Genomic DNA, 21,725 nt, shown 5'->3' on the forward strand with positions numbered 1-21,725 from the left:
GAGGCAGTGGGCCCTCTTGAGTCTGGGGTAGCAGAGATGCAGGGGCACAGCAGGGATGGGCACAGCACCTTGCCCCCCCCAGGCACATCTGGGAGAGCAAGCACCACAGCTTTGGAGTGCCTGGTACCACGGTGCCTCTCACCATCACTTGGGCTAGCTCTGCTCCCAGTGGGAGCAGATGAGCTGGTAGCAGGAGGAGCATTGCCTGTGCCACTGGAACCAGCTCTGCTCCTGGCAGTGCCCTTTGTGCGCTGCCCCCAGACCTTGGGCTGGTTCACTCTGCTCCTACTGGGATCATAGCTGATCTGAGCAGTGATGGGCGACACCGTGGCTGCCAAGCAATCCAGAGTTGCAGCACTCACTGCCTGGAGGAAGCAGCGAGCCCGTCCTTCCCCGAGCTCCTAGCCCTGTACCTGCTTGCCCAGCCTCCAGTGGCGAGTCACAGCTGTGCAGGCGAGGGGCAGGTTTTCTGCCTTAACATGCGACTGCTCCACTAAGCCCATTAACATTTGTGTGGCTTTCAGTGTAAGGCGTAACAAGACCCTCGGAAGGCCTAAAAATGTCTTGGAACAGCATTGCAGTGGAACCTGAATCACTTGTATCCGGTGACTTACAACACGCTTAGTTGGCAGGTATTCAAATTAAGAATGAACTACTGAACTGTCTTCTGCTTCCAAGGGCGCTGCTTTTCCAATCAGCTGGAGCTTGTCAACAATCCCCTGCAGCTGACTGGAAAAGCGGTGCCTTTTTGCAATAAAATCTACAGCGCTTCTGCCAACCTGTGCAGCTGGGCGTGCACCTGGATACTTCAAACCTTCATCTTTGCAAGGAAAAAAAGAACCTAACCCTGCAAAGGATCCACGGTCCAATGTATTAGATACACAAGGCAGTGCTTTTGGCTAGTCATTTTCCAGAGGGAAGACTACTTTTAAAAGTGGTTAAAAGTAACATCTTTCACCTCCATTCACCCCTAACCTTCCCCAGCTCATTTGGATGAACAGAGAATCTCTCTTAGCAAGAATGATGCCAGTGACCCAGTCTATTGGTCTCTTCGACAACTGCAGACTGGTTGCAAAATTACCTCCACGTCCCACAGCAGAAACAGACTTACCAGACTGTCCCAGACTGCAGCGCTGAAGCTAATGTCAGTGCTCTGTCCAGATTCTTGGTGAACACAGCTGCAGTGAGGCCATACTCCGTGTTGTTCGCTCTCTTTATAACCTCGTCTATGCTCTTGAACTTCATGATTGGCTGTACCGGCCCAAAAATCTGAGAGACATTAAAAGCAAGCATTAGTATAGAAAGGGTAAAAACCCCCAACAGCAAGCTCACTGGAATGGAATCTAGACACTTTACAGGGATTTCTTCCATTTTAGGGTTTTAATATAAGCAACGGGTCTGACCCTTCTCCTATGGAAAGATCTCCCTAGATTTCCAACAGAATCCATTCCAGACTGAGTCTTAAATAACATCATGCTACAGCAGTAAGCGTGTGCAGAGATCCTGATGTGAAGAAAGGTTTTCCTTCACGGGACAGTGACTGTTTTTTCCCTTAATCCTGTACATTAAAGGCATCTGGTTAAGATGAGCATGTGTTTGGATGCAGAGGAGTTCAAAGTGGTTAAATCTTTCTCTGTCTGGGACACCCTCTGGTCTCAGCTGGGACTTGCTGTATTGGGAACATACCAACATTTAGTTAATGCCAGCCAGGCTCGATGTAGCCCTGGGTGCTTGCCACAGGTTTTGTGCACAGAAGTAGCTGCCCATCACAAGTGCATTTACTAACCCTGCATAGACACAGGCAGGACCTTTAGCATGAATTGCTGCTTGTGAACCAGTCAGGAAGCTCCACACCTCCTTTCCTGGGCTGGAGTTTTCTTCCCAAGTACGATGCAATGTCAGAGTACTTCTGTGAGCTAACCATGCAGACTCAGACCTCACTGATGAAGTGGGAAATGATCCCATCTGTGGCTTTCCAGGGGGTCATTCCATCCAAGGACTCAACCTTGTGTAGAACAGCAGTTTCCTACTTCTTTCCTTTGAGGTCTAAGTAGTTAACGGTCTCTTGTTAAGAGAGAAAGAAGGATGGATTTGCAGTTTTGCTGCAGATGAGTGAAACTGGAGAAGCCCAATGCATCATGACTTTGTGACCTGGAGAGAACTCATCTGAAAGACACTAGTCATGGGATTATCTATTCAGCTCCTCTCTTCTATTTTTAGATCATAACTCATGCGTGGACTTCACAGATATATCCTTCCTTGGGGTCTACATGGCAGATACAAGGCATCACAATGCTCTTTGCCAGGACTGTATCCTAATACAATAAATAGTTCTACGCTAAAGTAAAAATGCCAGAAAACAGCACGAAGCTTCCAGTTTCCATTGCATCTTCCAGTGGAAGCTGTCTGACTAATAATATTTCAAAGAAGCATCCTGGGGTCTACACAGATGCAACTTGTTTAAATTGTACTTAATGCCAGTAATGGAAGCTAGAGCGCCAGACTAACATGCTTCTGGTTTTCTTCTATACAGTTTGATATAACATTGATTTGTCCATCAAATCCCACTTTTTCTGGTAAAAGAGCCAAAAATGCTCCTTTTGGGTATTGGCATAGTCTAGCTTTTCTGGGCGCTCCAGTTTCAGGGATTCACTGAGCTGCACTGCAGCCATTTAGACCTGAAGATCTGATGGCCTTGTTGCCAGGTAGTGCAAAGGCATGACCACCTTCGAGCAGCATAGTGCTAGTCACTATTGGTCAGCTCAGACTGTTCAGCAGGGGGCTTGTACCAACACCGCTGCATACACATATCATCTCGATGGGCCTAAATGCCTCTGGATTTAGATGCTCTGAGAACACGATCACGGAGAGGTGATGGGGAGATGAAGAATTTCATTATTTACTAAATTTGCAAGTCAGAAAATGCTGTCACTGTTCTCTTCCTCCATTCGAAATGGCTTGTTCTTCATTAATAGGATCCACAGCAGCTCCTTGGACCTTGGATAGTGCGCACCACTTTACCACACACTTACATTTGAACATGTACTTAAATCCTACCGACTCTTAAGCAGGTTTGCTGATGCAGGGGATAAAACTTAGGGTGGAATAGCACAGGGCTGTCTTTTATTAGGCAAACAATAAAAAGGGAATTACCCAAACTTTGCAAACAGAAAAAGGGCCACAAAGTATACTAACATGGGCAAAGTCCATCCGGCCAGGCAGGAGTGCCTCTAAACAGACCACGCTGGTGTGTGGGACCGATTAGCCCTGCTGTAACCTGGCCATGGCAGGACGTGAATGCAGCCCACCTTCTTCCAGATCATGAAGTAGCCCACACAGAGCAGCACAATGTATTTGAGGGCACCACTGCCAGCACATGGCACAGACATGTCCGGGCTTTGATTTTGGAAACTTTAACAGTGTTCTCTCCCCGCCCACCATCACAATTTCCACTTTGGTTATTCAGATTTTTTTTCTGAATTTTTTTAATTTCCTAGAATTCCTCCCATTGCAACAAACACGTTTCTGCATTGGAATGCTCAACACGCTTGAAAAAATTTGGCAGGTTTCAGTCAGTTATTTGGCATGGTCTGCTAGGATCTCATCTAAACACAATTCCCCTTGGTGGGACTAAATCAAAGCAACACAAGGAGAGGCGCTGTTGGATGCAGTACATTCCTACATCCAGAGCACCGGGTTAAAGATCGCCGTACCTCCTCTTTAGCAATCCGCATGTTGTCGGTAACCTCAGAAAACACGGTGGGCTTTATGAACAGGCCTCGGTCTTCAATGGCGAGACCCCCACATTCCAGCTTGGCACCTTCTTTCTTCCCACTTTCTATCAGCTCCAAAATTTTATCAAACTGTTTTTGGTCAATCTGTCAAATGCAACAGAGAAGGTAATAAAGCAACACTTTCATTAAGATAACTAGGAATCCCCCAAACCTGGGTCAGTAGAAGTTGTTACCTGGAAAAGGGATAGTTTTTCAGAGCGCTATTACACTGCCCTATTGAGGTTTGCAGGAGGTGTTTAAATGTGCTTATGAGAATCAAAGATTAAGTATTTTTGTTCTTGAATCTGCTGCTGGCAACTAATCGATGGTTTTGCTTTACATTTGCAATATACCTCACGCTGGCTGCCTTGGTGGCACTCTTGCCCATTGATTGAGTCATCTCGTCTTACACTATATGCTTAGGAAGTGTCCAACCATTTGCACTTCAGTACGGGAGCTGCCTGCCGGCTCACCCCGCGCTGAAGCACCCTTGTGCCCCTGCCAGCCCCCCGGCAGCACACTGAGCCGGGTCAGAGCAACCCCAGACTGGAAGGCTGACCCCTGGACCACCTGCCAGCCAAGGCTGCTCCACCCTGGCTCAATGTGCTATGGTCCCAGGCACACCTGTAAATGTGGCACCCGGGAGCAATAAACTCCAGTGCAATAAGTGCCGGAGTTTGTGACACATTAATATGCAAATGTTGATGTGGCCTCAGTGTCGCAGCAATTTTTAATTCTTTTTCCATGCTGGCGGGACCAGACAGACGGTCCATTTATAAAACACTCCTAGTCAACTTTGTTAAACAAAGCAGTCGATCATCCAAGTGCACGTGGCTGTGAGCAGACAGCATTATAACACAGTCCGTTCAAGTTTAAACAACTGCTATACAAAGGGATCCAGCATTGAAATCAGTCTTCTTTCCTCCCTTCCCTCCCACCTCATTTCCAATAACTAGTCATTCAGACCCATCATCAGACCCTCTTTTGCCTTTACCAAGCACATGAATGCGGGTGCACGAGTCAGGGTTTGGAAGACGCTGCCCCAAGCAGAGTACTGGAGATAAAAAACCAACTGTAGTTTAGGCACTGGCCCTAGCAAACCAGCATTCGTTCCTGCCCCAAACTCACAAGCTTGGGGCAGGAATGAACTTCAGGGAAGAAGCTGCCCCAGGTGCCGAGACCACACCACAGACCATGGGATGCCGACACAGGCGGAGCTCGCCATGGCGATGCAAGCAAAAAAGCCACGGTCTGAAGCATGTGCGTCGCACGCCAGGGCCGAAGCGAGGAGGGAGAACAACATGTGAAACAGAGAGAAAAAGCTGCTATCGCATCCGGTGCAGGGCGTCTTGTACCACACTTGCCAGGTGGCTTGCACATTGTTTATTTGCCTGGTTGCTTAGTTGCCAAATGTAAATACTTGGAGCGGATCTGCCAGTGCTTTCCATGTTGGCATGTCTCAGGCTGAGACCAAACTAGGTCAATCAACCACTTCACGTCCCCAAAAACAAACAAGAATATTTATACAGCTGTAACTTGTTGTAAAGAAGAAGAAGAAAAAAAAAAATCTTATAAGATGAAGACAAACTGGGAAAGAAAACAGTTCGTAAAAATGACATGCGAGGGTGGAACTCTTTGTCATTTCAATCACAGCTTGCAAACGATTCCTTTAACTCTGTCCGCTGCATTGTTGTGCAGTCTCAAATACAAGGCAAACACGCTATTGAAGGAGTATGATCTAGATCGGGGCAGGCAAACTATGGCCCGAGGGCTGCATCTGGCCCACGGGGCCCCTCTAAAATTTAGAAAATTATTACCTGCCAGAGGCTGCCTGTCAAAGCTGATGCAGTGCCAGCAGCAGGAGGACCCGGTGGCAGCAGCAGCAATGCCCACCTGGCCCCATCCTGCCTGCAGTGGGAAGCTTCTGCCTAGCAGAGGCTTCTGGCCTGGCGGCCATGGGGCTGTTCCCCTGCCCTCCCTCCAGCCGAGAGTGGAAACTCGGATAAGAGTGGGAGGAGGGAGTGGGGGAGGATTGCCAGTGATCGCCCCACTCCGTGGGGGCCAGGCCAAACTGGGCTGGCTCCATGCCGTGCCATGTGGTCCTGGCCATGCAGCCAGGAAATGCATCCCGCCAGAGCCAGCACACCCAGCACCACGTGGTTCCTGGCTGTTTGGCTGGGAATGCACAATGCAGCATGGAGCCGGCCCAGCTGGGGGGGCAGGAAGCAGCAGCGGGCAGGCGGGAATGGCAGCAGCAGCTGGGAAGCGGTGGCAGCAGTGCCAGGCAGGCATGAGGGAAAGGGGGGAAGCAGCAGAGGAAGGGCAACAGGAGTGGCGGGGGAAGTGGCGGTGGTGGGTGTGTGCTGGTGGCAGCGCGGGGCCTGTGCTGGTGCCCTGGGGCCAGTGGGGACCGGGAGGGGGGCAGAGGCAGAAGCATGGAGCCTGGGCACAGGGACTGCGTGGCTCCATCATGTGAAGCTCACGTGCAGTCCACCTAAGCCACACGCGATGGCGTTGGCAGCCCAGCCCTGCTCATTGCTATGTGCAGGCCATGGGGAACAACGGGGAGCTCTGCGCTATGAAGCTGGGCCGGCTCTGCCCCTCTCCCCGCTGCCCTGGCTGAGCCCCATGACCTGCACTGCCGGCTTTATCATGTAGGGCTCGGTGGGACTGGCCTCGCACACTGCCACCACCTGCAGCCGGGGACTAGGGTGGGAGTGCAGGGAGCTGCATGCTACGAGGCCAGGTGGGGCTGGCCCCGCTCGCAGCCACCACATTCAGCTCCGGAGACTGGCACCCTCCAGGGACTCCGAGGACCCCCCCCCCCCACACACAAACATGCACACCACCCCCCCGCAGCCCCCACACACACCCTCCCATTCCACCCACCATAACCCCACACCTCCCACCATCCCCACCCAACCACATACCCCATACCTCTCCAACACCCACACCCTAACCACCACCTCCACATACACCCCTTTGCCCCTCCATACAATATACAAGAGTAGGACTGTATTTTGAGCTATTATGCAATTGCCTCTAGATATACTACGCAAACACACACAAAATCAGAACAAAATATTTTTTTTATATAAAAATAAAATACGTTATAAGAAATATTTGTGTGTGTGGGGGGGGGGTTGGTTTTTTTCCTAGTTTCAAGAGGGCAGCACCCTCCTTCCCAAAGGCAGTACTTCCAGAGCAAGGGGAGGGACTTCTAGTGGCAAAGGTCAGGCGTCAGACATACAAGTCCCAAGTTGGCAACCAGGGGGTGGGGCACCAATAAAGGGGCTGGGGTACCTATGTGGTCCTTGACAGCTCACCAAAACTCGTTAAGTGGCCCTCCAGCCAAAATAATTGCTTGCCCTGATCTAGCTGGACAGAAGCTACAGTTGGGCCATCTAACCACTGAGTCAGTGGGAGGGAAAGAGATATTTAAAAACCACAGTGATGAATCTAGAATGTGTGGCGGGGAGGGACTCTCCCCAACGTACTATCGAGTGGAGCCATGTATGCACAGAAAGGATTTTCCTTCCCAGTTCCTGCAGCGTTTTCAAATATTAAAGCATAAATGTATGCCGATGACTTGCTGCAGCTGTGTCACCTGGCAGTATCCCCCTGTAAACCTGGGATCTAGGAGCAATAAACTCCGGTGTGATAAGCGCCGGAGTTTACTGCATCGCATTAATATGCAAAAGCAGACGTTCCCTCAGTGTCACAGCAATTTAATCCTGTTCCAGACTGACTGAGTTTCAAGATTTTGAAGGGCTTCCTGGAGACCCTGCCAGCATCTCCTTCTGATGCAAAGTGTACTTTTGTCATGGTCCCTTCTCACAGCCATGCCCCTCCCGCTGCCCTTGCAAACCACTTCAGTGTCAGCGAAGTGCAGCGCTCCAAACCAAGATTTCCCAGACCTCCGTGCTATTCTCTCTCTCTCTGTCTGTCATCTGGCTACAGAAAGTAATTATGCAAGTAGACTAGATACCCAATTCATCAGCATCTTCACATTCAGGGGATTATAAGCAGCAGATTGTGCCGACTCTGTCCTAGTCCATTAGGCTGTGCACCATTTCTTGATAGATTAGGGAGCAAATTTGCAGTCGTTGCTGACTGACTTTATTACCTACTACAGTCACTCAAACCCCCGGCAACAGGACTGCCTTGGCCTGCATTTGCTGGGTCCTAGGGAGGCTGTAGCACGGCTTGGAGCTCCAGCCGGACAATGAACTCATTTGCCTGTGTTGAGAAGTCACATTGAGATGCGTCTGCATATTTGTGAAGTAATGATGCAATGAGCAGCACCCTGGCACAGAGCAGTCAGTACCAGGCCTATTTCAGCAGCATCTGTGTGCAGCCCCGTTTCAGAAAACACACGCCCCAAGTCCACAAAGCAGGGGTTCTCTCACAAATTCAGGTTTTTGCATTTGCATTTTAAATTGCCAGACGCTGAAGCGAAACTGTAAAGATTATCCATTTCTAGGGTGTTTGTGCATGAAAGCTTGCCATTAAAGAATTTTTTTGCAAAAATCTTGTTGGTCTAATAAATGATATCATCTCTGCTACGAGTCCGGATTGCCTTTTCCTCTAGACCAATACAGCTACAACCTGGATACCTGACACGTGGAAGATATCAAATTTTAGCTGATTTTTTAAAAATTAAATCTTCATATTTTCCCAAGCAGGAAGCAACTGTGACCACCTGAAACCCAAGATCCTGCTCCTGCCTTTGTTTCAAGGTAATCTGCATCATCACCGATCCTTGGAGGAGGTGAGAGGCTTCATACCAGCTGTGAACTGCCTGCCCAGAGGAGTTTTCCACCTACTGACTCCTCTGTGAAATCCTACGAAATCTGAACTTTCGTTTCTACCCAGGAGAACTTCTACAGTCTTTTCTCCGATGCCTGATGAAGGGGGTTTGTGCCTGAAAGCTTGCAATTAAAGAATTTTTTTTGCAAAAATCTTGTTGGTCTAATAAAGATATCATCTCTACTATGAGTCCTGATTGCCTTCTCCTGAAGTCTGGGCACCCATGCATGGTGCCTGCTCACCTTCAAGCTTTGCGTATAAGAGATCCACAGCTACGAGATGAGAGAAGACCCAGGGCAACAACAGAACTGGGATGGAGATGAAGTATCTGATGAGCTAAAATAGCGGGGGGGGTTTAAACCCCATTCTACATTTTCCCTTTATCTGGCAGTACATGAAGGAAGATGATGAATAACTCCAATGCCTGACATTTATGCCAGAAGGGCCCACTGCATTATCTACTCTGCCCTCTACTACCAGGCCAGAAAAGTTTTCCCCAGGTGCCCAATAATGTGAGTCTGAGATGCATCTTCCAGAAAGGCCTTCAGTTTGATAAAGGACATTAGCACTTCCCTTAGGGAAAAACATTTGTGCTTTATTTCCAATCTGAAAGGATCTAGTTTTCAGCTCCCAGCCACTGGTTTGCGTCTTGCTTTCTGTGCTACTAAACACATTATTTGAATGGGCCCCCTTTACAAAGCAGTCCACGTTGCTAAATACAACTGCCCTGAGAGGCCTGAGGAAAAGTAAGTGTCCACGGTAAGCCAGCCCACAGGTGCTGCCCTACCCCTTGCAGACGGCCACTTGCTATCTATGCAATGGTAGAACATCTCATGATCACGACTAGGGGCTCCTAGGGCTACAACTGTTAACAGATGGGAGCTGCAGTCAGCATTTCCTCTTCGTCCCCACTTCCCCACCCAGGACACGAAGCAGAGAGAGCGAGCAGATCTGCCTGCTTCCGTTCTGACAATGGAGATGCCACAGGAGCCAGTCACCATGCTGATTTAAGGCCGGCGGCTCCAGGTGATGGAAACCAGCGGTGCTTCCCCTGTCTTCGGTGGTGTTAACTGAGGCAGCTCACAAAACCTTTGGTTGGAACAGACGACCCCCCCTCCCACACCTGCAAGTTACACCAATGCTGGGAACAAAACCCATCAGTCAACCTACCGGGCCAAATGTGTAGCTGCCAGTTCCACATGAGCCTTCAGACCAGCATGAGACCATGGAATAGGGCTCAGATGTACCATCTGGTGCCAGGGACAAGCTAGCCCGGTTTCAATGTGCTTGCAATGATTCGCGCCAGCTGAAGATCTTGCCTTTGTGCCCTTGGTAACTATTTTTGGAAGATTCTCTTTTTTTTTTTTAATTTTATTTAAGAAACCCACAACGTTTTGATGTTTCTAATGGATTTTGAAGGCTTATTTTTGTTTCTTCCTATGGACTTGAAGTGTACGCTTTCCCATTGCCAAAATGCAATGCAGGCTGTCCCAGAGCCAGACTCCAGCAGAACAGCTGTTCTGATCACATGCAGACAGAGGAAATGGTTTCTGTCATACTGGGAACCACATGAAAGCTCCAAAATCAGCCCTTTCCTCCTCCATCTTGAGCCCCTTGTTTTGAAGGTCGGCATGCAGAGAAATGCAGGAGGGGGCGAACTCGGCTACCTGCTACCTACCAATGCGTCACATATGGGACAATGAGGATGCATGGCCCTATTATCTGCGACTGGTGATCATCACCCCGGCCTCAATACCAGCCCCTCCATCTGCCAGGTTCTACGAAGCTCGGCCAGACTCTTAATAGCAACTTACAGACTTGAGTGTTTGCAGAGTTGCTTGGAGAGAAAGCAGGTACCAGAAGGTAGCCCCAGCATACTAGCCATTAGGGGATGCTCTAACAACGTCTGAGAGTTATCATCTATCCTTTACTGTTACTTGCTTTCAGTAGTAACTTCCACAGCATCCCTGCAATTCATGCAAGTAGTCCCTTTGAAATAAGTCAGTATTCACAGTCAGAGCACCTGGTAGAATCAGGCCTGATGTGAGACGTCAAACTTGTCTGCTTCATACCCTAAGCTGCTAGAAGGAGAGCCTAAGACTTCCAGATTAACAATGAAAAATCCAGACTTCCAGAACTGGAACAAAACCTAGAATTATTTTGGAGGGATTTTTTTTTTTTTTGGCCTCTGCCAAAGCACCAGCGCTGCAGAGCAGGTGGCTGAGTGGGTTTTTGAACAAAGTAGCTAAGCTAGACGATGATGGAGCATGACAAATACCCTTTCCTAAAGGCAAAGAAAAAGGGGAAAGTGGAGCAGGAAATCTTTGCAATGCCATTTAGGTTGGTATCCTCTCTCCCCACTTCCCGCAACTCAACTGAAGTCTCTTCCCAGGATCTCTGAGCATTAGGGACTTGAGTTTCTTGGGCTGTGTTCTCTGACTTTATCGGACTACATCTCTGGAGAGTAGAGAGAATCACTGGTGTGACATGTAGCTGGAAAACAACCTCTCTGCAGCTATGTGGTTCTACCCAAAGAACACAATATAGCTCCTGCAATATGGTTTGTATTACTAGACAATAAGACAACCCAGCTTTGGAGCCGGTTTTATCATCCAGCTTCAAATACATTTGTGTAAAAGGCCGACATGTCAACAGCCGTGATTAATTGATGTTTAGAAGAGAGAAACAACACGATCTATTAGTCACCCGTGAGGACTTCAACTAGGACCACATGCCCTTGCAAATAATACATGCCCAAGGAGAACAGAATAATTCTCAGGCAGATAATTACCTGGGGCCCCTGCTCAGTCCTGGCATCAAACGGGTCTCCAACCAGTCGCTTCTTGGCATACTCCACACTGCGCTTGACAAATTCTGGGTAGATCTGCTCCTCCACAAATACTCGAGAGGCAGCAGTGCAACACTGGCCTTGATTAAAGAAAACTCCTTGATGGGCACATTCCACTGCCAAGTCCACTAAAAAATAAGCAGTTCAGAAGAAGGTTAGCAGGGATGCACTGTGGAAGTGTTCAGTCCTGGTTTGAAGTGTGCATGCTCATCTTTGTTGCATCTCCCGCGCTTCTCCTGATCTCAAAACCTCCTTGAAATCCACTTCAAGGGCACCCATAAATTACAGTGGAAGAAACAGCCCCACAGCTTTCAAACCAGACCCTTTCACTCCTACACGAGGAAGAATCCCCTTGTGTCCAATTTTCTCCTGCCCCACCTCTCCTCTTGTGCTCAATCCCATTCTGTCAGGCTTGTTCCCTCTGAGCAATGCCTTATTCCACTAGCAGGCCCACTCAGGGTGGCAGGATGTAGCCCTTGCCTTTGGAAAGGTGGGACTTGCCCTGTACATAGGTCACCAACTCTTATCGAAATCCATTGCCATTGTACCTTCATGGCTTTAAAAGTCAAACCTTTCTGGGGCACCGCCAGTGTAACAATTAGGGACCTGAGCAGCCCCATTGTTACGCAGTTCTGGGATGAAGTGTCCAGCTCAATGGCTGACTTAGCAGCTTGGGCTAGTACCTATGGTTTCACTTTCTGAGATTCTCTGCAACAGGACTGTCCAACTTCTAAGCAGAAGGGTGAGCCACGGGACATGCACTGCAGATACCCACCCCCACAGCTGTGCCAGGAAGCAATCATGGAGCCCCAGCTTCACCCTCTGCTCTCTGCACCACCCCCTGCACAGATGGGAAGTGGCAGCTGGAGGACGAAGGGAAAGCCCAGAGACTCTGGCTGCTGTTGGAGCCAGAGAAATGGGGGAGCGGTGGCCAGGTGGGAGCCCAGGGGCTGCAACTTAACCCCTTGCAGGCCAACAGTTGGACAGCCCTGCCCTACAGGGGTCTCCTGGATTAGGTTCAAACTGGTGGGAACCCACTTTTCTGCTGATGACCTGCAACTGCAAGCATTTTGCAGAAGCAGCTGCCTTGGAAAGTTGCTGCAACTTCTCTGAGCAAGCCTGTAAACAGCCATCTCATTCGAAGTGGTCCTCATGGGCCAGATTGTCCAAACCCAGGACCAACACAGCCCTTGACACATGTAGCCCTCTCTGCACTGCTGCCCTTCTGCAGGTAGGTGGCCAAGCAGAGCACACAGCCTGACCTGCTTGCCTTGGGAACAACTGGCAGTTAACTCAAATGAGCTGTGATGGACTACAGACCTACGCAGCAGCATCCCGGGGAAATGTGTTAGTGACTTTTATCTTGCATACTTTGCAAATACGTACAGCAGGACAGGCTGTATTGGCTTCTATTCCACCCAGAAGAACACAAAACACCAGCAGACCCGCCCAACGCCTGAAAAAGGGCGTTTGTGTCCAAAAGCTTGCAAAGAACAATTTTTCTATCTATTTAGTTGGTCTAATAAAAGATATCACATCTACCCAAAGAACCTTGTCTGCCTATGCCCTTAGACCACCATGGCTACAACCAACAACCCTAATAAAAGATATCACATTTACCCAGAGAACTTTGCCTACAGCAGGGCAGTAGATGTGTCTGTCTGTAGGACCCTCGAACAAAAGGCACCCCGTCCACCCCTGGAAGAAATGTCATGACTGATTTCCCTGAAGGGCCAAGTCAGTGGGTGCTGTAGCACTGGCAGAGACAGTGGTGCAAGAAGAAAAGGAGTGCGCGGATACAACACTTCAGCAAAGCAGGCCAGCTGCCAGCAGGGAGGGTAGTGTTAGTCTGCTTCCTTTTTATATTGATCTACTCTTTGTTAGAAGAACACCTTGCTGGTATAGGGAGATATGTCACACCCTCTGGCATAACGTGCTTGTCCAGTGTGTGGCAGGCTGGGCTATACTCTGTCACGGTGGTCCCTAAATACTAGCAATGGGATTGCAATGCAAGCAGCACTTACAGTCAGCATCTGCACAGACGATGCAGGGGTTCTTTCCTCCCAGCTCCAACGTCACCCTTTTGAGGTTGCTTTTAGAGGCAGCTTCCTTGATCAGTTTTCCAACCTGTCATTGGCATACACAGGGAACAGAGTTACTCCGCAGACAAACCCCAGAGCTACGTTAGGAAGGGCAGAACAGGCTCTGAAACTGCCAACAGTGAAAGAGGTCCGGTCATTCAAGGTAGCCAGCCCCTTTGGATTTGCTGGCTCTCAAAACAGGGGCACCACCAGGCACATTATAGGCCTCTCGGACTGGTGCTGCCATTCCTACACATGCAACAAAATGGACTAAAATGGCTTAGAAAGGAGCCAATCTGGCACCATAATTGAACGTGTGCAGTACATGCTCCCTGTGAAAAACTTATTATGGACAAGTAGGATCTCTCAGGGTGAAGTTACACGTTACACTTAGATCATACTAAGCATTGACATGTGAAAGTTCATTAACTTGTACCAACTGCCTGCTGAGCCTCTCCAAGTTACGCCTCTTCAGGCAAGGTTGAACTCTGGGCCATGCTAGCCAACGCAGTCTGTTCCATGGAGATAAAATGAGCAATTTGCAGTCCTCCAGCATCCCAGGATACACTGCTCCCAGTCCCTTCCCCCAAGTGTCCTGGCTCCTAGCCACTCCCCTGCTTGCAGCCCCTGGTGGCAAGTCCGAGTTGCGCAGGCAAGAAACGGTATTGACCCGTAACACGACTGCTCATGCTAGGTTTTAACTTTAATCCCACTTAACGCTCCACAGATTTGGGATCATCTCAGTGTAACGTGCAACTTTGCCGTCAGACAACACCTATCATGACCGGAGGCAGCGAGTTTTATGCTTAAAGTGTGGATACAGCTGCTTTGTCATCGTCTCTTACAGAACAAGGGGTATAATTATAATTAATAGTCCATCTACTTCAGGTTAGTCAAAACCACCTCCCACATTATATAATTCAACATTTTTCATTGTACATTTTTCCTACAAGATTCTCTCTGCAAGTCAGTCAGTCTGAAATTAAAATGCTTTGCTTCCATTTCAAACCATTTGTCCTCTGTTTCGAACCTCTCTTCCTGACAGCAAAAGACAATCCTGACCAAAAAAGAGTTTCAGTTACACTGAATGAGAGTCATTGAAAACGTGTTTGCATTCTTTTGTCATCTGGTTTGCCAACTGGCAGGACACAGTGTTCCTGTCAGCCTACCAGTCTATCCCTCGAGATAGCAGTAACAGCATGGAAACTAATGTGCACTGTTAACCTTGTCACAAAATTAATTAAGGCATAATATGGTAGTTTTGTTCCAAATCAGCCAACTAACTGAACTCGTTGCTGAAAAGCATGAAGTGAGAAGGGAGTATCAGGTAAGCCAAGACTGATATTTCTGTAACAACAGACAGAAGCACAAATCACTTAAAAGCAAGCAGTTTTCTAATGTATGAAAACCAACGGTTTAAATTGATTAGAAATACCTACCTGAGTTACTTAAATGGCCATTATTAATGTAGAAGCTGAGCACCTCACAAGTCGTTTGACACTCGCACAAATCAAGAAAGCAAAACACCAGGAGCAAAAGCCACACGTTGGCGTCGGTCAATGGAAACGCTCCCAGTGGGGTCAGCATTTCACCAAACCCTTAGAGCAATGCCCTAGAGAGACTACTTCTCTAGACTGTGTCTGTTTTGGGTTTTATGAGAAGTGAGTCCATCAAGTGTTCGATGACTTCTTTAAAAAAAATTAAAGCTCATAAGATTTGGGGCTGTGAAAATTAAAACAATATTTCCACCTAACAAAGTGTATATGTTTTAGATATTTTACCCAATGATGCAGCAAATGAGACTGAACATGCGCATGCTATGATTTTGGTTGACAGTCTTTGTGTAGAAATAAGTACACTCGGTAGACTTCTCTGGGACAACCAAAAAGAATATACACGTCTATGATAGCCACTAGATGGTACTGTTGTTAAATGCAAAACATTTGGCTGCCTTTGGAGTGTCAGAAGCGAGAGGTACCTTTAGTGCTGGGGAATGAGGCAAGAGGCACGGAGCAATTTGTCATAATTATGCAAATTATAATAAGCATGTGGTGAATGTCAAAATGAATGGGTTGGATCGCTCAGTGAGGATGCCCGTACTCAGGGAAAAGGAGTGGAAGAAATCCCTAACAAACATGTCCAACATGTGGCATGGTACGAAATGAACCTCATGTAAAATGTTTGGCCTTTATCCGAGTGCTGCCATTGGTCATGTAGCAAGTGAAGACACATCTGGGTATAAATTTTCTTGCAGTATGACATGGGCAGAGACTCAAAACAGTGGGGAGGAGGGGAGAAATTCACACCGATTAGCAAATTTTGATTTGATCCATTTGCAACTTGCTCTTGTCCTCCCTCAAACTTTGCTGGCCAGTGCCCCACTCAAAAACGCCCTGAAATTGCAAATGAATTCAGCAAATGGATTGCTTGCAACTGATGATCGCCATTTAATAGATAAGTTCAACACTGGCCAAGGATTACCATCTACTCTCCCCCAACCGGCTAGCTACAAATTACAGCACTGGGAGACCAAGGCAGGATTGTGCCTCTATCCTGCACCTACAGCCAATTAGGATTCTTAGGGCGCATCTACACGTTGCCCTACGGCGCATAGCAATGCACTATGTCGCCGTATGGCATACTACAGCAATGTAGCGATCACATGGGTCTACATGTGATCAGCAGCTACATCACCATAGTGGCACACTCGCCCCATTTTAGTGCACCGCTATGGCAGCATAGCGGCAAAATCCAACAGTGCACCACATGCCCAGTGCAGTATGGGCAGTTATTGTGCGGTGCTTCAGGACTTCCAAAAGGAAATACTAAAGCACGGCACCATAGCAATGTCACTGTATGGAGGCGTGTAGACACACCCTTAATGTGAATTTTAATCTCTTGCAGATTTAATGGAAAGGAAGACTAGATGAAGGTGATAGTACTAACTATCCCAATTAAATCAATGACAAAATTAGCAAGAACAAAGACACAGCAGTAAAGACTTAGTAGGTAGCGTGTGATTAACAGGACAGCAGAAAAGTGTTTCTGAATATTCTTAACTGGAAACAGGACGTTACCTGTTGGACAACATCGGCCCCTCAGACTTTGGCCATTTACAACATGGTTTAGATGATGTGTTCAATCATTCTGACGTGACCAAGCTCTTTTACAAGCACCATTAGTGGGCGACAGCCTTCCAAAGACTTGGCAAAGTAGCAAGAATAAAGTTACAAAGATGGACGCGTGAGATTTTCAAAAGCATTACAGACTGGCCCGATTCTATGACCACAAAAGTCAATGGCAAACCCTTTGGTGGTGGCGATAGGCGCAGGGGAGTTAAGGCCAGTGCTGAGACACTTCTGCAAAAATCTATATATAATCCCCAGCGCCGTTTCTTTGAAGGCACAGAACTGCATTAAGTTATAACAGCTCAGTCTGGCAGGCACAGCCAGTTTTAGGAGAATAAACATTGTATTTCAGCAAGGATAAAGGCCAGTTTGAGAAGCAATCGATCACCTACCTTGGTGGAGCCAGTGAAAGCTATTTTGTCAATGTTATGATGGGTAGAAATGGCAGCCCCAGCTGTGGGGCCATATCCCGGCACTATATTTACCACACCTGGAGGGAATCCCACCTGGAAAGGAATCAAACATAGAAAGGGGGTAGTAAGGACTACTTACAATCCCTCCCAGCACTCACGAAACGGTATGCTTATTCTGGATCCGAGGCACAGCACACTAAATGAATTGCACGATGCTACTATTAAAGGAGTATTTTCCATCAGACTAACAAAGCATGCCTTTATTATTTTCCATGCAAGCGTCTCAAGGAGTTATAACCTGCCCCGGGGAGTTCGAGTCGTCATGAAAAGCCAACTCCTGTAAACACTTACGCGCACACCTGATTTTACCCACAAGAGGGCACTCCTATTACGATCAAGTTCAGGCCTAAGCATTCATCAAATCCGAAACATTAGCTTTTTAAGCAGCACACAGCATCTACAAATTGTCTACCAAACAGACAATCCCGCATGAAGAAGGGTTTCCAGACCACTTCCCAGCGATCTGTTTGCTCCCAAGTGGATTCGGTAAAGGTCAAACACCCTTACGTAGTACCTGGAGTTGGCAGGCAAGTATAGGTGTAGGCAAATTTTGCAGGTCTGTTTTACGTGATAGTGTTCTGGCCAAGTCTAACCCCCCGTGCCAGCGACTCAGCCCTAGTCAATGGGTAACCGGAGGCAAACTTTTGGCTCTTGGAAGTTTGTTTTGAATGGAAAGATCCTCGAGTTGACATCTGTGGTTCTCCAGGGGCCAGAGGGATTAAAGCAGTCAATAAGACACCATGAGAGGATGGTGTTAGTGAGACGAAGACAAGCGCAGATGGTAAGAGACCCGTGCCAGTTTCCACCACACTTACAGTATGTATTAGCCACCTAGTCGTTTTTGCCAAAAAACACAAGTGGCCAAACTTTGGTAAAATCTGAGTGAAACAGGAGTCCGCGTCTTGGCCCAGCCAGGCTGGTTTTCTTTGCTCTCCGAAACGCACCACCCTTCAGAGCAGTACGCATTTCCAAGTTGGCTACACTCCATTTTCGATTGGGAAATGCAGGCAAACAACCTTCTCGCGTAACACCCGGCCATCGCTCTGTTTCCTTTCTTTCTTGTCGATAGTGACACGGCTTTCTAGGGCTAATAAGGGAAAGGCACCTGTACTTACAGGCTTCTTTGGATTGATCAAGTGAGACTCAAATATATTTAGGATAGGAGAAAAAAAAGGAAACGATTAACTTGCAAGCTACCTTGCAAAATTGCAACTGATCTTTGGGTAGGTGTTTTTTGGTGCAACAGATGACATGAACAATTCGGTTTTTCACAGCCATCACGATGACAAAAGGTAGGTAAATAGATTTTGTACCTGCACTGGTCAAGTCCCATGAAAATAATTCGTGAAGAGATGTGTGAGCAGTAGGTCCTTTTGGTTTGGAAGCCGAACAGAAGCAGAGAGAAGCAAAGTTTTGGTTCAGATCAACCCCAAAAAAACAGACATCGCTATCCTCCATTCCCCACCCCCCTCAGACATGCACATGAGAGCCAGAAGTTTTGCTTTGATCAGTACAAAGAGTTAAAGTTAATTCAGCTTGTTAATTGGGGGAAAAAAAGATCAATTCCAAGCGTTATAAATGCCATGTGTTATGACTTAAGAAGATCCCCTTATTTTAGGTTTATATTATGGTAACTTTGACTCAAACGTGTCAGCAGTTTCTGTTTAACACAATTTTAATCTATTTGTCTGATAGTTAGCAACGGCTGGACAGATTGGTGTTTAAATAGGGAAAGCGTTCAAGGTAAGAGTTGTTAAAAAAAAAAAAAAGGTTTCTATGAGACTCCCAGTCGGTGCTACTGAAACTGCGGCTGTTAAGTATTGGTGACTGGGAAGAGATATGGCTTCATAGGTCCTGATTCCCTGTCTACAGCCGAGTCATTTTGCCATCTCTGCATCTAATCCTCTGACCTCCGAAAAGTCGCTTCATTTTGGACAACTGAGGTTTAGGATGTGAAAGCACTATACAAAGTACACTGTGGTATGAGTCTGCCTCTTTCCCCAGGCTCCAAGTAGCAAAGAGGGCCTGGGTACCTTTGGCCCCCCAACATTTGGTCTGAGAAATCACTTGCCTTAACTCTCAGGCTGACACATGTCCTGAGCTATGCCACATTACACTGAACATCTTGAGTGCTTTGGACCAGGCGTGCTCACCTAAGCATGTTGGTTTTCTGTCACTTCAGTCTTTTCCCCTGAACTAGATTTGGAATTGGGACCTCACCCCCATCTCAAATGCAAAGGGTGGGCCTTGTGCAGGGGTCCCCTGGTCCTACAATGAACCAAGCACCTTCAGTGTTGCTCTGTGACGCTTGGGTTCTGGCAAGCTTGAATCCCAAGTCCAACCGACCCTGCATCCTTTGGGTAAGCAAAGTACTGCTTCTAGGTGGAAGTACTGATTCTAGGCTGAAGCTCTAGGTCAGGGTAGCAACTTCACCCCATGCCAGATCCAGACCTTGAGTCTCCCTGGCTCATCAGTAGTTCAGCAGCTCTCTGGGCCAGATCCAGCTGCTCTAGAGTATAATCCCCACAGTATGAGGATTGGCCCATCACATTCTGGCTGTGAATGGACATCGTCCTTGTGGCATTGCAAATTGTTTTATGGAGGGACAATATGCAAGTGTATAGACATCTTTGCTGCTTGTCACACCACAAATGCCCAGAAGAGCTGGGCCAACACCTACCAACAGCATGCCCCACTTAATTGCAGTGGACATCTTTACAGTTATGGTGCACTGGCTGAATGCACCATTGAAGAGAAGCAGTGCAGCCTACAGCCCTAGCACTTGGGGACCCCAGGATCAGGAAGCCTCGTCCTGATCCTGGGGTCCTCATGTGTCACTTCCTGAAGGCCACGAGCACCCGACAATCAGTTGATTGTTGGCCCTGGCCCCAGTGCACTGGTACTTTTAACAACTGTGTATGCAGTTCAGCTGAGTTGCATATGCAGTTTTTAGACATCCCAGGCACATAAGGACCCCAGGGCTGGGGAGATGCTCCCTGATCATGGGGTCCCCATGTGCCAAGGAGGTCAGAAAGCCATGCGAGAGCAGCTGGGCTGCACATGCGGTTTTTAAAAGTCCTGGTGCATTGAGGCCAGGCCAATATCTGTTGGTTATGGCGGCGGAGGAGTAGAGAGCTGGTGCAGAACATCTTCCCGCTCCTGCCCCCGGGACTTATGCCAGGACAGAGGCTCCCAGCAAGGTTTAAAGTCCCCAGCAGGGAAAGCCTGGCAGTTTCCCCCCATGCAGGGAGCCTTTTATCACCCATGCCAGGCAGCCCAGCCGTAGCTGCCAGGCACAAGGTTTCGACAATTACCTGATTGTCAGCCGCTGCCCAGACGGCTCCAATCTCCAGCCAGACCCAGAGCCATCCTGGCTGACGGTCAGTTTACCAGGACCCTGCTCTTTAAACCCACTTTGAAAGGCATTGTGCGGATGCACCGATTTTCATTGCAGGACACATGCTGGGTCAACCAGTACTGTGACAACTGTGACATCTGTTTACTGCCTCTGGAAGGGCCCCATGGTCCTTTATAAATCTGCATGCAGCCAGTGCAATGAGGTACTGTAGTGGGAGTTCTGCACACGAAACAGCTGCAGGACTGGGCTCCTATTCAGAGGGCCTGAAGTCTGCTGCTAGTCCTCATGCCAAGTAGCATTCAGCTCTGTGATCACTCCCAGGCTTTCTGGGACTAATCTCACTCAGAAGAGTAAAAAGGTGGCAAAAAACTTAACCCTGTACATTCTCACTGACCGTATTAGAAACAAAATACTTGAACCACGACTGACTGCACAAATTGCCTTATCCCCTTTAAATTACTGCAAGTCTTTGCCTGCTGCATACAACCGCAAGAAGCAAATGCCTGCTGTTATATACATGAGGCATTATTGAAGAGATAAAACAGAGGGGGATGAATCGATAAGGATAGACAAAGTAGTCAGGACGTGGGGTGGGAAAGAGAGAGAAACACACACATTTTCTGTCTCTTCTCATCTGCAAGACTTTCAAGTCTTGCTTGCAACAAGATCTTTGGGAGCTAAAGAGAGCTACAGCTAGATTTTGAACTGGCCCCAGTGCCAAAGAGAAACAGCAAGTTGCATGAGCCTACTGAACACATTGCTTAGGTTACTTACCTCCTTGATTAATGAGCCCATGTAGAGTGAAGTGAGGGGAGTCTGCTCAGCTGGCTTAATAACCAGTGTGTTCCCACAGCACAGTGCCGGTGCCATCTTCCAAACAAGCATGAGCAATGGAAAGTTCCACTGAAAAGCATAACATTGACCAAGTTAGTGTCCAAAAGCCTTGTATGCATGTGCCTCTCCGCAGCCTTTTCCTCCTGCTTCTGAGATCTCTACCAGCTAAAGAGAAAACACTATTGGAAGGACATCCATCATTAGAGCACTGCATTGTCTTACAGTCGTGTGTAATGTGTTTGGATGGGTTATGAAAAACACCTATTCCAGGATTTTCCCTGCAGCAAAAGTTGTTAGCAACACCCGATTTAATCCAGTCCTACTTAGGGAGAGCAAACCTTTGCATTAACTAGTCCATTCCTAAGGAGAATTTCTGACCCTGTTTGGCATAGGTTTTCAGCTGCGAGCTGAGCTGGTGACG

At 47.9% G+C, this 21,725-nt stretch overlaps 1 protein-coding gene across 2 annotated transcripts in view; it reads right to left on the minus strand.

Annotated features, from left to right (window-relative positions):
• Positions 1-21,725, minus strand: part of ALDH1A3 (aldehyde dehydrogenase 1 family member A3) — a 50,273-nt gene that overhangs the window by 6,018 nt on the left and 22,530 nt on the right. For both annotated transcript variants that reach the window (XM_014605951.3, XM_019477697.2), the window contains exons 6-11: positions 21,245-21,373; positions 17,032-17,145; positions 13,455-13,557; positions 11,374-11,558; positions 3,714-3,878; positions 1,112-1,269 (exon numbers count right to left, since the gene is read on the minus strand). In XM_014605951.3, coding sequence (XP_014461437.1) covers positions 1,112-1,269; positions 3,714-3,878; positions 11,374-11,558; positions 13,455-13,557; positions 17,032-17,145; positions 21,245-21,373 — 854 coding nt within the window. The remainder of the gene's footprint in view (positions 1-1,111; positions 1,270-3,713; positions 3,879-11,373; positions 11,559-13,454; positions 13,558-17,031; positions 17,146-21,244; positions 21,374-21,725) is intronic.

The sequence above is a fragment of the Alligator mississippiensis genome, chromosome 11 (genome assembly GCF_030867095.1).
Source record: "Alligator mississippiensis isolate rAllMis1 chromosome 11, rAllMis1, whole genome shotgun sequence".
Taxonomy (NCBI): Eukaryota; Metazoa; Chordata; order Crocodylia; family Alligatoridae; genus Alligator; species Alligator mississippiensis.